This window comes from Parasteatoda tepidariorum, chromosome 7 (genome assembly GCF_982258835.1).
Source record: "Parasteatoda tepidariorum strain Cologne lab strain chromosome 7, Ptep-v5.0, whole genome shotgun sequence".
Classification (NCBI taxonomy): Eukaryota; Metazoa; Arthropoda; class Arachnida; order Araneae; family Theridiidae; genus Parasteatoda; species Parasteatoda tepidariorum.
The window spans coordinates 18,401,143-18,418,465 of record NC_141761.1 but is presented as its reverse complement, the minus strand read 5'-3'; the positions used below and the strand labels follow the sequence as shown (position 1 = coordinate 18,418,465).

The 17,323-nt window shown below is 26.4% G+C and overlaps 1 protein-coding gene across 5 annotated transcripts in view; it reads right to left on the bottom strand.

Annotated features, from left to right (window-relative positions):
• Mhcl (Myosin heavy chain-like) overlaps nucleotides 1-17,323 on the bottom strand; it is a 132,933-nt gene that overhangs the window by 98,933 nt on the left and 16,677 nt on the right. For all 5 annotated transcript variants that reach the window (XM_071182895.2, XM_071182899.2, XM_071182897.2 and 2 more), the window contains exons 5-15: nucleotides 15,725-15,901; nucleotides 11,877-12,087; nucleotides 10,237-10,379; nucleotides 9,335-9,435; nucleotides 9,205-9,265; nucleotides 6,031-6,175; nucleotides 4,893-5,031; nucleotides 3,571-3,669; nucleotides 2,537-2,729; nucleotides 2,069-2,294; nucleotides 476-638 (exon numbers count right to left, since the gene is read on the bottom strand). In XM_071182895.2, the coding sequence (XP_071038996.2) occupies nucleotides 476-638; nucleotides 2,069-2,294; nucleotides 2,537-2,729; nucleotides 3,571-3,669; nucleotides 4,893-5,031; nucleotides 6,031-6,175; nucleotides 9,205-9,265; nucleotides 9,335-9,435; nucleotides 10,237-10,379; nucleotides 11,877-12,087; nucleotides 15,725-15,901 (1,658 nt within the window). The remainder of the gene's footprint in view (nucleotides 1-475; nucleotides 639-2,068; nucleotides 2,295-2,536; nucleotides 2,730-3,570; nucleotides 3,670-4,892; nucleotides 5,032-6,030; nucleotides 6,176-9,204; nucleotides 9,266-9,334; nucleotides 9,436-10,236; nucleotides 10,380-11,876; nucleotides 12,088-15,724; nucleotides 15,902-17,323) is intronic.

Genomic DNA, 17,323 nt, shown 5'->3' with positions numbered 1-17,323 from the left:
CTATTTTTCAGAGATATGGATCATATGTGTGCCTTATCGCGGTAAATGTGTAAAATATTTAATTAAAAAATTAAAATTCAGCAAAAATTTTAAAGAAAAAAATCTTTTAAATTGGAATTACTACATTTTCATAAAACAAACTGAAATAAAAACCAAAGTAGCAAGTATATTAAATAATTTCCTTCAATACAAACATAAAATGGACATATACCATATATATACATTGTCTTTGAGTTTTAGCGTTAAAATAGCATCTTTCAATTCATTCAATTTCCCGGCAAGGAAAAAGTAATCAATTTTTACTTCTTCCTAAAGATTCCTTCAGTTTGTTATAAATAATAAGCAGTAAAATAACATGTTGAAAATGTTAGCCTCCAAGGGAATTTTTTTCACCTAGGTGATTTGGTGCCCAGGATTTGTAGGATCCCTGATTATATGTTAAAATTAATAAAATATTTCCCCAAAAAAATACAACCTCTGTGATTCTTGAAGTAGAAATATAGTCTGGCGTGACGCTGGATGCTCCCTGGAGCTCCGCAACCATCCTGAGACTGAATATACGACAGGGTTAGTTCCATGAAAATGTTGAACAGTGAATTGATGATTGTAGGGTCCTTTACGAATCAACTGCTGATATTCTAGAATTTTAAGATACATTGTAACACAACTGATAGTTCATATGAACTTTTACATTTGAAAGAAAAAATGGGTTTACAAACAAAAAAATTAAGCCTTAAGGTGTAAGCAACAAGTTTTTAACCAATAGCTTACGGCTAGTATAATAGGTATAACAGAACAGTATAATAGGTATAACAGAATAGTAGATCTTAGCATGTTTGGAGCTATATCCATATAAATTTGGAGGCAGATACTTTTTTTAAAACATATTTACTGTCAGGCAAATTTAAATCTCCTAAAATGAGTAATGCTTTAAAAAAATTGGAAAAAAAGCTAAATTCTTATATAATAAATAGAAATAATATTTACATAAGCCATTTAAAACAGAAAAGAAAATGCAACAGAAAGAGTCTGCATAATAAAAAAGTTTATGTACAATTTAAACTAAAGTTTGTTTTAAGCGTATCCTAATTAAAATATTTATTAGATTTTTAAATGGTAAAAAGAAGTCAAAATCATTCTAAAATCGAAATCATCATTAAAATCAAATTCCCTAGTAAAAATCATTCTAAAATTCTATTCACAATCAATGGAAGTTATATCAGAACTTTGCTAATTCAGAAAATTGTTTCAAGATAATATTTTACAAATATACTAATATGTAAAAAAAAATTAGTCAATCTATTTTTTTATTTATTTTGTAATTCTAGTATTAAAATTATTTAAAGCATTTCACAAGCTTTTTTAGTATGCAGATTGTGAATTTTATGTTTTTTTTCTTTGTATACACATCACATTTTAATTAAAGTTATTTAAAATGCCCCTTTCCAGTCATGTTGCCATTCTCTGAGACTTCCAAAGTAAAATTTCTGAACACTGTATAGAATTTTGTTACATAAATTAACATAATATAATATTGATTATAATTTGAAAATTTACAAACATATTCACTAAGAATTTAAAATAAGTATAGAAAATTGTTTATTTTTTTGCTCTGAATTTACTAATTGTATTGCATATAAAAATTAGCACAATATCACAAAAACTTTTTTTTTCCTAACATCAACAAAAAAATAATAATAATAGATTCACATAAAATGCTATTATTACACTAACACTAAACATTGAAAACAACACAAGAAAAAAGTTTGAATAAGAAATTATTAGATTATTTAAAAAATGAAATGGAAAAAAAATTTTTTTTGGCTGCTTAAATTATTTTTAAAAAAAAGATTCTGGAAATTTTTGGTAAAACATGGCAACTTTCCACACACGTAGTGGACCTACATGCAACTAGTCCGAGGGGAGATTTATGAGAATTTGGAGGCTCCAAGCCAAATCCTGCATTGACAAGAAACTATTTTTGTAGGAGAAAAATCAACATTTACAAGTACTATTTCACTAAAACAAAATTCATCAAATTTCAACAGCAGTGGATTAACAATTTTACCTTTTCCACTATAAGACATGAATAATTTATCAAGGAATGATTTTTCACTTGCTCCAGGAAATAGAGATTCTTCATCAAGAAGCCATATCAGCCCCCTTTTACCAACATCACGTAAATCAGCAGTAGAAGCTCGAACAGCACCCTGTTGAGGTGTATGATCTATTACATCAATTAATGGTGCAGGACTAGAAATATGATATTCTTCTTTATTCCATTCAATGTTTTCCTAAAAATAAACATTTCTCACTGAATTTTTTAAAATAAATTTTAAATTAAAATAACAAAATAAATAAATTAAATTGAGTTAACAAATTTTAAATTATAACGACTTTTTAGGAAAAATAAAAGTAGCATCGAAATGATTTGGTAATTCAGAATAAAAGCAAACAGAAATTGCTTTTTTTCTTTTAAAGTATTTTTTGTCAAAACTTTAGTTTATAATGATAAATGTTTACCCTTTTAATTTACCTGCAAATATTTTTCCTGTTGGTTAAGAAAAGTGGAATCATGAAATAAAGACTGTAAACGTTCTTGACAATAATTATGACATAAATCTTCGAGTGCAGCACCCATGACGCGACCGCAAGTTGCGGGATTCTGAAAACCAGGACAGTCTAACAAGTAAAAGGATGCCATACTTCGACCATTACTGCTTAAAGATCTAAAAGAGAAGATTAAGTGATTAAATCAAACGGTAGAGTCTTTTAATTCATAATAAAGTTGCAGGTTATTAGTTTTAATGAATTCTAAATATGATTTTCAGCACATATTTTCAAGAATACTTCCTTTTACACTATTATTAGATAAGAAAGCTACATTTTTGAGATTTAAGAACTGAGATTGTAAAAAGAATAGTCAAAATTGTAAAAATGATTATTTAAAAGAAAAACACAACATGTTTATTTAATATTTAAGTTGCAAAGCATCTTCGTATTAATTCAGAAATGAAAATGAACAGTTTCATTTCAGAACATTAGTTTTTTACCCCCATATATTCGCCTGTCTGTAAAACTGAGTTTGAAAAAGGACGACAAATTAAAGTTTCAAAAGCAAACATTTGTTCCTCAAATAATGTATTATACTTAATTCCAACTGATATTTTGCATTTAAAGAATATTTCACTATAAGTCTTATAAATCACTATATTTAGGCGACAAACTTTTTTCTTTTATTGAATTTTACAATAATTTCCCCATTTCATGGAAATAAAAGATACAAAGTTATAGAAACTTCACAAGTCTGAAAAAAAGTACACAATTATCAAGAAAATCACACATAAGCTAATCAGGGTAATAAATACCATTCTTTGATAAATATTCAATATAATAAAACATATTTAAGAGAAGATTCAAAAGCTTATTCTTATCTGCAAAAGATATAGACTACAAAACATAAGAAAAACATAGTTCTATAGACTTTTTAATTGAGACTATCAAAATTTTAGTTGGGTAAGAAAACAATAAAAAACTACAATAAGAAAAGAAAAAAAAGTGTTTCATTACCTATTAATAAGATAAATCATTGCACTAAAAACTTCTGCATACAAGCTTGATACCATTGCCTGCAAACACTCAGTAGCTTCAACTGTGCCATCATTTGAACTAAAAATAAATCATACCATCAAATTAGAATGAATATTAATAATATTGAAAATAAAGTTTTTAAAAAATAAGCAAATTGCAAATTTGCTATAAAATGACAAAAAACAAGCCCTGTGGCAGAATTTTTTTGGGTTTTCTGTGACATACCGCTCTATTACTAATATCTTTCTGCAAGATAGTTTTAAAAATAACAAATATACATGTTACTAAATTAAAGTAACAAAAGCATCAACTTCAAAGAAAAAAAAAGAAAAAAAAAGAAAAGAAACTTTTTGGATCAAATAAAATAATTTTTTAATTATGTAATATTTGTTTCTTCTACTATCATGGGCTATATTCTCGCATTTTGCAGGGGGGAAAACAAACTAATTATTTTCTTTTCTGCATTTTGTAAATCATCATTTTATTAAAAAAAAAAATTAAAAAATCGTGAAATCAGTAGCAGTAAATCGGACTTTTCAAAAAAAGGCAACTAAATGCGCATTTTCATTTTGAGATTCAGTTGTTGTAATTAATAATATAATAAAAATATCTGATTTTAAAGCTATGTGGATATAAATAGTAATAACTGTATTAAAAAATTTAGAAGCACAAAGTTTTCTGCAGAAAAAAACAACACATTTTTTACTTCATTAATCTTTATTTTTCATTGTTCTCAAATGAGAATAGAAAAAGCATTTTTTTTTCCACTCGGATGCACGAGAAAGGCATCTTTTGAATATAATTCTGAAGAAAAGATAAAATCTTTCGAAAGTTTCTACAGAGAAAAAAAAATTTTTACTTCCCAAAAGAAAAATCTTTCTGCAAGAACTCGGTAACGTTCTGCGACAATGTCGCCGTGTCGCCACGATTCTGCCACGGGGAAAACAAGATTAACATTTTATAATGCTGTAACAAAATTTTAAATTCTCTGTAAATTAGATCTTGAACCAAATACAGATAGTAAAATATATATAAACATTAAAATACATCTATTCAATTTAAAGGAATTTCGTAGCTAATTATTTCAAAAGAGAAAGTTGTATTTATTTAGAATCTTATATATAAAGAGGATAAAAAATCAGCACGATTTTCAAAATAACATTAAAAGAATTATTAAGAACGAAAGTATTATATGTATTGATATCACATAATATGGTAAACAATTGACTCTCACTTCAAAGCAAAAGATAAACACATCAAAATTTTTATTTTAAAGATATACTATGAGAAATTATACTAACCGAGGGGAAACTTTTCCTGAAACATGTCCACTGTCAGAAGAAAAGATACATTTTGCTAAATCTTCTACTGAACATCCTAATAAAGATGCTGCTTTCTGGGCATTTTGGGGTCTCAGAAACTGTAAACGCCCATTAGAACCTGAAATTGAGAATGAACAAGAACTACTAAAAATTGAGTGAACCTTAATAACTACAAATTAAAAGGAACTTTAATTTAGATATTTTATTGAAGTTAATTTAAGATGCACAATTCGAACTTCAGAATGCTTTATTAAGCTGAGGAAATCAGAGGCTAAAAAGTTATATCTATTTGCCTTGCATTAATTTTACATATAAATCACAGGACTGCCAGAAATTGAACTAATATTATTCACACAGAAAAATAAAAACATATCAAAGGAGAAAAGTATGGAGAACTAAACATTACAAAATAAATATACATAATAAATATGTCACTAAAATACAGGGTCATTCAAAATGAATATAGCAATTACAAATGGCTGTAACTATTTAATGAAAAAGAATTTATTGATAAAATTGACACAGAATATAGAAGGAACTTCAAAATTTTGTATACACGAGTCACAGATTTTCTATGTGAATTCTCTTGGTCACACAGACAATATCTAGGAGGTAGTCCATTTCAAGCCATACATCCTAAAGCATTTGTGTAGTCAACAACGCAAGTGCATTACAAATGTGTTCGTTGAGTTTTTCAAACGTTTCAGGCATGGGAAGCACATACACCCTATCTTTCACATAACTCCATTGATAGATAGTGATAACAGAATGGCAATTGATAAATTCTAACACACAGAATGCTTTCTGCGGGACTTATCATTTTCACTAATGAACTTGCGTGTGGCAGGATTCCGCTTCACTGTGCCTACGTTTCAATGTAAATAAATTTTGAAGTTCCATCTACATTCAATGTTAATCTTATCAATAAATTATTTTTCATTAAATAGTTATAGCTGTTTGTAATCACTATATTCATTTTGAGTTATCCTGTACATAAGTAAACAGAAAAAAAAAATCTGCAAAGACATTAAAATTTATCTTGGCAATGGCCACAATGGATGTTTAAATTTAAAAAAATATTTACACACAATACACATGTAAAATTAATTATTCATACCTTTGCAAGCACTTGCCACACCAAGATGATATATTGCACCAAGAATATACCAAATTGCTTTGACTTCATAATTTTGTGCCCCTAAAGTTTGAAATGCAGCAGCAACACATGACCAGGATAAGCATGCCCGTCTTTGATCCTCATCCTACAATAATTAATAAAATAACGAAATAAATTAAAAATACAGTAAAAGTGACTACAACAAAACAACTGACAGCAGGAAAAGATATTTTCCTGGCAAACTTTATTTAACAAAAAATTATGAAGTTCAGAAAATTAATTTAAAAGACTGAGAAATGAAATAAAAATGTTAACTTTATTCTCATTTTAAATTATTTTTGTTTTAAAATAGATAGCTATACAAAATGCATAGTATTTCATACTAAGTACACGCTAGATTACACAAGGAACAAATTTGTTTTTCTGTTGCATGAGATTTTTTTAATAATTTTTGAATATTTCCATGACACAGATTACAAATTTCTATGCGTATGTACTCTTTTCTGGCAAGTCAGCCAAACTATTTTTATTGCAAATTTATTTCTCCCTAGATCCACATAACATATATACCAAGTTTCAACTATTGTCCAGAATAAGGAACCACTTGACTTTAACCAGAACACTCTATGTTGGGCTTAACAAGATAACTTTAATTATATCTAGCTTATATTATTATATCAATCTAGCTCTGTATTTTTAAGAAAGTAGAAACTTTTAGAACAAAAATATAATAATTTGTTGATTTGAAGGATATCAAATTCATACTATTTTAGAGCAATTAAAATAAAATTTGTGATTTCTTTCAATTATTTTATATTTTTCCAGTTTTAATGATGTTGAGCTTCATCCCACTTGGTAAATTCATTTGAAATATAAGAAACACAAAAAGGTCAGGGATTTTAAGAAATAAGATTTTTAAAGATTACCTATTTCATTCTTTTGAAATACAGTAACTTCCAGAAAAATATTATTGCTGTCATTGAAAACAGTTTAATAAGTTTAATTCATTTTAACACATAAATTTTGTATCTTTAAAATTTAACTCATTAACGATCATACGTAAATCACGTGTAATAATAAGATTATCATAATATATTGTGCTCATTACGTCAAGATTTTACTATAGTCAAAACTTATTAACAAAGGTTTTTAACACTCATTGCATTTCATACATCCTGAACTGTTTAAAAATATATCAAAGATAAAATTAAATTAGAATAATACACAAATTTTAAAATATTAACTCATGAAATTATTAAAAATGTTTTAGATCCATCATAAAAAATATATGTTGTTGAATAAAACATAAATTGTTTAAAAAATACTGTCTGCTTACTAAATAATTTTTAAAACAATCAACCAATAGCATTTAAAAAAAAAAACAAGAATAAATGCCAAAAAATAAAATCTCAAAAAATAAATTTCAAAAAACTAATAATAAAAAAATGAAATTCACAAAAAATTTTTTTTAGAAATATAAAAACATTATATAGCCTATTTTGAAAAATATTTCACTCTCAATGCTAAATTTCAACTTAATAAATAATATTTACAAATTATAACAATGAAAAGCAAATGCTTAAACTAAGTTTTAAGACTAGTCATAGATTTTAATTTAAATATTAATATGGGTAACCTTGTAAATCTAAACTTTAAAAGCAGAATGAAGCATTATAAATCATTCCCATTTTTGTTCAAGTTTATTTAATTAATTACAAGACAGACAAACCACCAATATCATAGAGCACTGCTCCTAAAACGGTAAAATATGCAAAGCAGGGTTGGAAAACAGTAAGAATAGCATATGTTTATTAACCGGGAACTTAGGTTTTGACAGCATACATCAAATTTATTAAAATTAGGGGAAATATAGTGCTATTTGTGATTAGAAAGAAATTTTCAGGTACAGAACTAACTATCCTGACAAAAAAAAAAGGAAAGAAATCAGATATAAAAATGTTGACTGCATAGTTTATTAATTAATTGATCTTAGCAGAAGAAGGTACTCAGCAACATTATAGTGTATTTGGAAGAAGAAGAAAAAATATAAAGAAACAGCAAAAAGAAATTTTTTCCTAAAAAAAGCTAAAGAATTCTCAGAACTATTTAATCTTTTATTAGCCAACTTCTTATACAGTCAACTATAAAATATTTCTAAAACAATTGGAAGCCTTCTAAAATATTATTTAATCTCAGATCAGAAAATGTTAAAATATATGACATACAGTACAGAGCAATTAAAGCACACAGAACAAATTTTAATATTTGGGAAGAACATATTTTAGATTTGGAGCAGAATTATTAACGTCCACCTCCATGCAGGACAATTTAAGTTCTAACTGCATGTTCTCAATTATTAAAAATTTTTACTTCATAACGCATATACACAACGAGATATATAACAAATAAAGGTTAATTTTTTTAGAAACTTAATTCAACCAATAAAATTGTTCCAAATTTTAAAGAATGTTAAAATAGAAATAGTAACATTTGTTTGTTTATTTTTGACAATAATTGAAGAATATTTGTAATTATCAAAACTCTTTTTACAAAATATTAGATATAATTATGCTTCTGGGTTAGTATAAATGTTCTTTTATTATTATCTTCAATTGTGAGAACAGTAAGGAATAAAAGAAGTAAGGAATCAGTATGTATCAGTAAGGAATAAAGGAAAGCTTCGCAAAAATTGCCAAGTCTTTGTCATCATCCGGTTATTTACTTTACATAGGTGAGGTTTCCTTTTCATTACATTTATTTCACACAAATAAAAAGAAACATATCAAAAAGATAATAATGCTAAAAAAATATCAATTTAAACAGAAGCAATAAATTGTAAATTTCCTTAACAATTGATAAAATTATATTTTTCCTAGGAAACAAATGTAACTATCCTTTTTCTTAATACATTAATCATTTTGGCACAACTTGTTAATCATTTTGGCACAGGGATTATTGTCTGGTACACAGATAACAGGTAATTACGCTGAACTCATCTTCATTTTAAAATATTTCCTAACTAATTCATTCATCAATGATCAACTGACTAACAGTTCAACAAGCCACAACATAGGGATTAATTCATGCTTTGGACAGTTGAATTTCTTATTTTAGAATCACTTAAGAGTATTGTCAGTAAAATAAGAATACAAGGTATGAGAATGCATAACTTACCTTCTGAAGTGGTGTCATAAATAGATTGGGATCTTGCAAATTCTCAAAACGCAACTCTTTCCTGTAAATGGATACAAATTACTACCTACACAAATTTTTTTCTTATATTACCTAATTAACTAATACATACCTTAAAGTCTCATCTGCTCCAGCTAAAAGATAATAAAATATATTGAAGTTTGGTTCTCCTTCAGGACGTCTACCAACTCTTGACCGTTCAAGCATGTAAGCCTAAAAACAATTTCAGAACTAGATATTCTAAATAATCAGTAAAACATTCCTTAAATAGAAGGCAAATAAAAATTCTTCAAACAATAAGCTAACTTCTTGAGGTTGTTCTACAAAATCTTTTTTTGTTACATGTAAAAAAGTTTTTGCTCAAATAATAAGCTAGTTTCATGATTTTTGTGAGTTTGTGACAATTATTCATAACTGTTAATTTTTTTTCTTCCCATCTCTAACCTGCAGCATATATTCTGACTATATATATATGATAGATAGATATACACATAACTGTAGTTCAGGCTAATTTCCCATTCTCCAATAATCAGCACAATAAAACATATGTATAGCACTATAAAGAAACGAACAGTCGAACAACGAATCATTTTTCTCCTTTTTTATTCTAGATAGGTGGGTATAGCAGAGCAAGAAATAAAGATGTATGGAGTGATTTTCTAGGCGCACAACCATTTGGGAGGATAAAAGACAAATATAGCTTTCTACATGCAGCACCGCAAGGTCAATATTAGAAAAAATACTCGAACAGCGTACCTTAAAGATATAAAAATTTAGAATTTCTCATAGATATATGATTTTTCTCTCAGTTGAGAATTCTGTTAGCAATCTCCAAAAAAGTTCAATAATTTTTTAAACGTTTAAAATAAAGCCCCGCTAATCATTTCAGGAAGGCAAAATACATAATTAAAAATTAAAGCTTACTTAGCACTTAAACTGTGGTTTCCTCACTTAAGACCTTTGAAAAACCCATAAACAACAGACTAACATAATAAACTAAATTATTTAACTTACTTGAACAGATGCTGAAATGATTTGACCTGAATGATCAAAGTCAATGGTGAAAAGCTCAGTAAAGCGAGTTGCATTGGAATTTAACACCGTCCTGCAGTTTCCAAAAGCTTCTAATAAAGTTGATACTGCTTTCAACTTCTCAGCTATTTTTTTAATTAAAAAAAAATCACAAATTAAAATGCATACATTAAAAGCAAACAATTCTTGATTTACTTAGAGTAAAAACACTTATACATCAATTTTCTGATTAAATTGGCAAAAATATCTTATGATATTCCAAAATAACAATTTTTATGTGATTTTGATAAGTTATACACTGCAATTAAACTATTTTTATGCATATCTAGAGTAAAACATCAAACAGTTTTCTATATGTACTCCTAATTACATTTTCCAGAATAAAAATTTTGCAACAAAAATAGAGTTACAAAAATACTATTTTGAGAAAACGCCTCTAAGAAAATACTATCTAATGGTCAATCGCATTCAAAACAGCATTTGGGTGATGGGACAAAATTTTCAAATGGTATAAATTTATAGAAAAAAGAAACACCAGTCAAGGTTATTAGCAAGTACATTGAGTTATTATCCATGGCATTTGATATGCAATCAGAATTGATTAATTGTATGCATATACATTAGGACCCGAAAATTATATTGCCAAACATGTCTGAGACGGGTAAAAATTATAATTGAGTATAAATTTTTCACTCTTGGGTACTAATCCAGGCATGTAGTTATTTCATCTGATGGCATAAATTACAGATAAAAAACATCTCAAATTTTATCTTGACTTAGATTGTGAAGATAATAAACGAAGTAGATAAACAGATTTTTATTGTAAATATCTCGTATTGTAGATATCTTGTATTGTAGATATTCAGCACTTACTCCATCAATGCTTAATACTTTGTTGCTGATAATACCTAATACTTAAGATATATAATTAAAATAATGTTAATTCATGATATATACTTAAAATAATGTTTGTACAAAATATATAATTAAAGTGAGATATATAATTATCAGTGTGATAAATAATTATTAGAGTGATATAGAATTAAATGTGTTAGTGTAGATATAATGTTGTTAGTTTTTTTTTTTTTTTACAGACTTATAATTAATATATACTCATATGTTTTCAATCATCTGTATTTGAAAAAAAAATGCTTACATATGTCTCCTTTGTGCATGTATTTTACATACATAAAATGTTAAGACGATAAGATCAATTATACTAACAATGCATTTTAGTATTACACATGCTCAGCGGGGCACACAAATATCTGGAGATCTTTTGATGCTGCATATATATATATATATATATATATATATATATATATATATATATATATATATATATATATATATAAATATAGGTATAATGCAATTTTTACAGACCATTGTAATCAAACTGGATAAATTACGAAGAAAATAGATAAACCAGATCAGAACTTTTTATCCCTAGATATTTTTTTTTCTTTTTATAGTTTTAATTGGAAAAAAAAAAAGAAACCACTATGAAAATTATAATGAAACAATAAAAATGTATTCTACCTGACTGCATTGAATAACTTTTTTTTTTCATGGATCTTTACACCACTATATTAAATAATTTCATTAAAAATAAACAAATTTACCAGTTAATATTTGCTTTGAAGATCCAGCAACAGTCACTAAATACTGAAGTAAGTGTCGAAAGTTAGAAGTTTTGCCACTCCCACTTCTTCCCTGTAATATAACTGATTGGTCTTTGCGAGTTCGTAACATATTAGTCAATGCATTTTGAGCTACAGCATAGATGTGTGGAGGCATTTCTTCATCTCGACAGCTTTTAAAATACTTCATTACCTGAAAAAAATTATAAGTTATCGGATGTCAAGGAATCTTCTGAATGCATCAAGTAGTATAAATTATAAAATTATATAAACTTGCCAATCATAGAACGTTTTAAAAGGAAGAAAAAAAGTTGTTGAGTTTAAAAATAAGTCATCCAATAACACCTTACTTAAATTAATTGTATTCACTTAGTTAAAACACAGACTGGTGATTACTTCTGATCTTTGATTTACAGGAAGTAAAAATAACTTCTGCTACATAAGTCATTAGATTTACCTTACATTTTTATTTTAATGGTGTTGCACTTAAGTTATTAATGTATTTTTAAAAAAGAAATAACTTTTAACATTTTTCATATTATATCTACACCTATTTTTTAATATTATTCCTTTTTGTTTACTTATTGTTCAGGTGCATATACATTGCTCTTCATTATTTTATTTAAATTACATTTTAGATCACTAAATGTCAAATAACAACACCAATATTGTTTTGCTTTGAAAAATGAAAAAGTTTGTTTCTAACACAAATCAGGGTAAGAAATTGTGACTGTAACTTAGACTGATTATGAACTTTAAAGCATTTTACAAATCAGAAGAATACAAACAGTCTTGTTTAATTTTTTATTTATTTAGTTATTTTTTTTGTTATTAAACCATTTCTGTTGAGTAATCATTTTTGCCAATAGAGCTATTAAAGAACAAAAATAAAACTTTTGAAAACAGGATGTAAACAATTGAATACTATATAAATAATTCATTTTAGAGTAAACAGAGTATCATTTTCAGGCTTCTAAATTATTTAACATTCTTCATGACAATAAATTATAACATATACAGAATAAAAATTAATTGATCAAGAAATGGAGTTCTATTATATTAGGTAATTAATAAGATAAAAGGTAAATATTGGTTTAAATGTAAAAAAATGTATCATATGATCAAGAAAAAAAGTGGTAATAAAGTTTATTTTTGATACACAATAAGTTATTTTTAACAAAAAATTTGAAATAAAAAATTGATTATATTAAAGCTTGTGCAGAGCGATGCAGACTGTTAACGCAAAGAAAAGTATTTTAATTAAAAAGTATTAAAAAGAAAAGTATTTCAATCTTATATTAATTTTGTGTCTAACTTATTATTTTTTAATGTACCACTCTTAGTAAAGTACCACTCGTTGTTTTACATATTTATGAAAAAGAAAAATATGCTGATAATTTAAAGGAAATATAACCGAATGTGAACACTCGCAGAATAATTTTATAAAATAAAACTGGAAGTTAAATTTAAGAAATTTTCCAATGCAATCAGTAATAATTTGTCACAATTTTCAAAGTTGTAATAAATCTGAGTTAATTTTTTGTAAGGTAGAAGCGCACAATCTGCGGTAAGCTGACTTTTCAAGTGCAGCCTGTGGGTGTTTCTGAACACAATGAAAAAAAAAAAATTTTTTTAAAAAATAAAAAAAAATCAAAATTTTTGGATTGCAAATTTCAGTTATCAACACGCCAAATTTGTACAAATTCCATTGTATGTTGATGTTGTTTCAATGGCTTTTTTCAAGGTGTTATTACTTGGGAATTTCACATGATTTAAATATATATATATATATATATATATATATATATATATATATATATATATATATATATATATATTTATTTAATATTATATTATGATACACAAATTTCTAATTTGATTGATCACTTTTTGGCTCGCTTTATTTTTGCTGATTTTATCATAAATCCAAACATCTTTCAATAATTTTTTTCGTTCAGTTATAAATACTAAATTCTATGTGTTGTTGCTGTTTCTATTGCGACTTGCATATGCCAGCAAGCCTGCCTGGGAAGCTAAGCAAATTTAAGGCAAAGGGTGAGTTTCGTGTTTTTCAGTGGCGCCATCTATGGCCAAGAATACGATTCCTGCCACACACACACGTTACAACCAGCCCATTTTACAGGATGGATCCATCAATACATCGTAATTTTGACCTGAACCAGAGAAATATCCACCTCCAGTTCAATACCCCCAGAGGTTTTAATTTGTTATAATAGTATTGGAACTTGGAGGACTTTGTGACCTCGACAGATTTAACATGCACCAGTCATAATTTAATACACAGGGTTTCTTCGACCAGCAGGATTAGAGTCCAACGTTGTACCTACCAGTTAATTTTTTTTCTTCTTAACTACAATATTATTACAACATTCCAGTTTCTAATTGTGCATTTCAATGATTACTTTCTGACACAATTCTGTGCTTATTTCATCGTAAATAGAAAACATGCTTCCACCGTTTTTCTGCGCATTTTGATGTCATATTTAGAATCCCAATATTTTAATACAGTGCAGAACCTCTTATCCAGAAATCAGAAAACCGGAATGAAATTTGGAACCAAAAATTAATTTTTTTCCATTAAAGAAAATTTTTTTTCTTGCAAGATTTTGAGCCCATTTTGTTATTTAGAGCGTACAGCGTATCGAGTTGACAAAAGAGCTACGGACGGATCAAAGAGCTACGGACGGATTTAGAGGACGGATCAAAAGCCGTTTGTAGACGAATCTCACGTAAGCACAAATAGCTTATATATGTTATTAATGCTAATAATAACATTAATAACACATATAAGCCTGTATATAATTTTTATTTCATAATTTCTTTCCTTATTTAAACTTAAGTGTATTATTATTTATCATTTTTTATTATTTCTAAAACTATTTCAAAATAATTTTTTAGTTTCATTTTATAAACATTAAAAAAAACGGCATTTTGTAGCGATTCTGAAAACCGGAAAAATCAGTTATCCGGAATCGCGATGGTCCCGATCGTTCCGGATAATCGGTTATCTACTGTACAATGTTATTGCAACACGAGAAATTTGTAAAGTGGAGGAAAACGTGACTTTTTAAGCTAATTACTGTTAGTAATTTAGTTTTACATTTTTTGTAGTTTGGGTGGTTTTTGGTATTTAGGAAAAAACAAAAAGGAAACATTTCCTATTTATAATTCATAAAACCTCTAATAATTCAAATGAAATAACATCTGAAATATAATGCCAAGTAGATATTGAACCTTATTTTGTACTATAATGGTTTTGTTTTCATTTTTGGTTTTTGTATAAACCCCAATAAAAATTCCTTAATTAAAATATTTAATTTGAATTTATATTACTCATTAAAATATGTATTTATTTATTACTTTTTTCATACTTTCATTCTGTGAGATTACAGTTTTTTTCTTCCTCTTTTTGTTAGAATTTATTTTAAAATAATCTTTTGTATAATGTAATATAACAAAAAAAATAAAAATAATATTTCTCCTTTCCCCAATATATACTTTTAACAACAACATTCAGTAAATTATATTTGTCATTCAAACAGGAATAAAAGCATATTTAAAAATACTTATTATATATTAGTTTAATGGTCTTAAGTAAAAAATAAAAATAATTTATTAATTAATAATAAAAAAAACATAAAGATAAGCCTGTATACCAACAATTCAACTAATTTATAATAAAATTAGAAAAAATTTTGTAAACTTCACACACTACTCTATAGATCTATCATTAATAATGTCCTTGATATACATTTATTTTTTAAAAAATAAATATTTAAATGGTAATTAGTAATTAATTCAAGTATTACCATCTCAGAGTATGCTGAAATTGGTTGAATTGGATTTAAAGTGATTAAAATATTTCCTGCAAATGTGTATAAAAGCTGAGAACAATATCTTTGGCGTAAAGTATGCAAAACACTGGATTCATTCACATGTCGAAGATGTGCAACATTTTCAATAAAGTCAAACTGAGGAGGGTTGGCCTGAAAGGAAAAGTGAAAAATTAATTTTGAATTTTATTAAAAATATAATAATAATAAAAATTGATTAGAAAAATTATTTATTTTAATCAGACGGTTTATTTATCTAACACAAATGCTTGAAAAATAATTTATAGTTGAAAATCTAAAAACATAAAAATGTGCTGGAATGTAACACTACTTTTAGCAGTTTATTAAAATGGGCATTCTCCAGTATAGGGAGAAATTAGAAAATTTTTCTGCTGCATTTTAAATAATTTTAAGAAAAAACTATTGATATAATAATGCAAGACATTTTTTTGAAGTATTACCATCTTCAAATTCATTTAGTAAACATTACAAGACTTATTTTTAAAATGAAGAAAAATTTTAAGAAACAAGCGAGAAATAAATCAATTTTCAGAACATTAAAAAATAATTAGAAAAATTTTATAATTATTTCTTTAAAAAAATAAATAAATTATTAAAAAACTAAATGATTTCACTCATCCATTCACTTGCTCCATAACAATTATTAAAAAAATAAATAAAATAAATAAATTCTTAAAAATTTTTGAAACAAAATAACAGAATATTTAAATCTTTGTAAACAAAATAAAATTGCACAAGAAGTTTAAAATTAATAAAAAATTTATCCTACTATGATTATCATTATATTATTTATTATATCCATCACTTATTTAGGTAAAATTTATCCCTATTTAAAGATCCATCAAAAATTATTATTATTTATTAGTTATCTAGAATCTTAAAAAATTTATTCAAAATGGGTTAAATGTTACATAGTTACTATAAATAGGCCATTTTATATTATATATCAAAAGTTAAAAAAAAGATTTAAAAAAAGTTGTACACATGAAAAATTACAGAGAATATTCACAATTCACAACTATGACAATGCATACTATATATTGACAGAAACACAAACTAAACGAATCAACATACCATCCCATACACTTAATTGGCAGTGAATGTTTGATAATTCAATCGACCACTGATAATTACTTCATGCTTTTTCAAGTTATAATTCCAGATCGCCATTAATTTTAAACCTTGCTCACATTTTGATATAAACCATTTTAATTTGTTTCTATTTACTTAATTTCATTCTTTTTCAGCGGTATTTAAAACAAGGCTGTTATAAATATCTGGAGATAATACCCATCGAGTAACAAATATATTCTGAAAATAGACACAACATAAAGGAAATTATTCTAAAAAGCTGATGTGACAGCGGCATATCTAATCTAGTTCAATTTATAACCTGTTCTTTAAAGACGAAATGAACTCTTGCCCAAGCCTGCACGCTTTGAGAGTTTCCGTATCGAAGAGTACTTATACTGTACCGATACAAAAGAGCCACTATGTAATCTTGAGTAATTGAAGTCAGAAAGGCCCATCTCACATTTGAATCATATGATCACG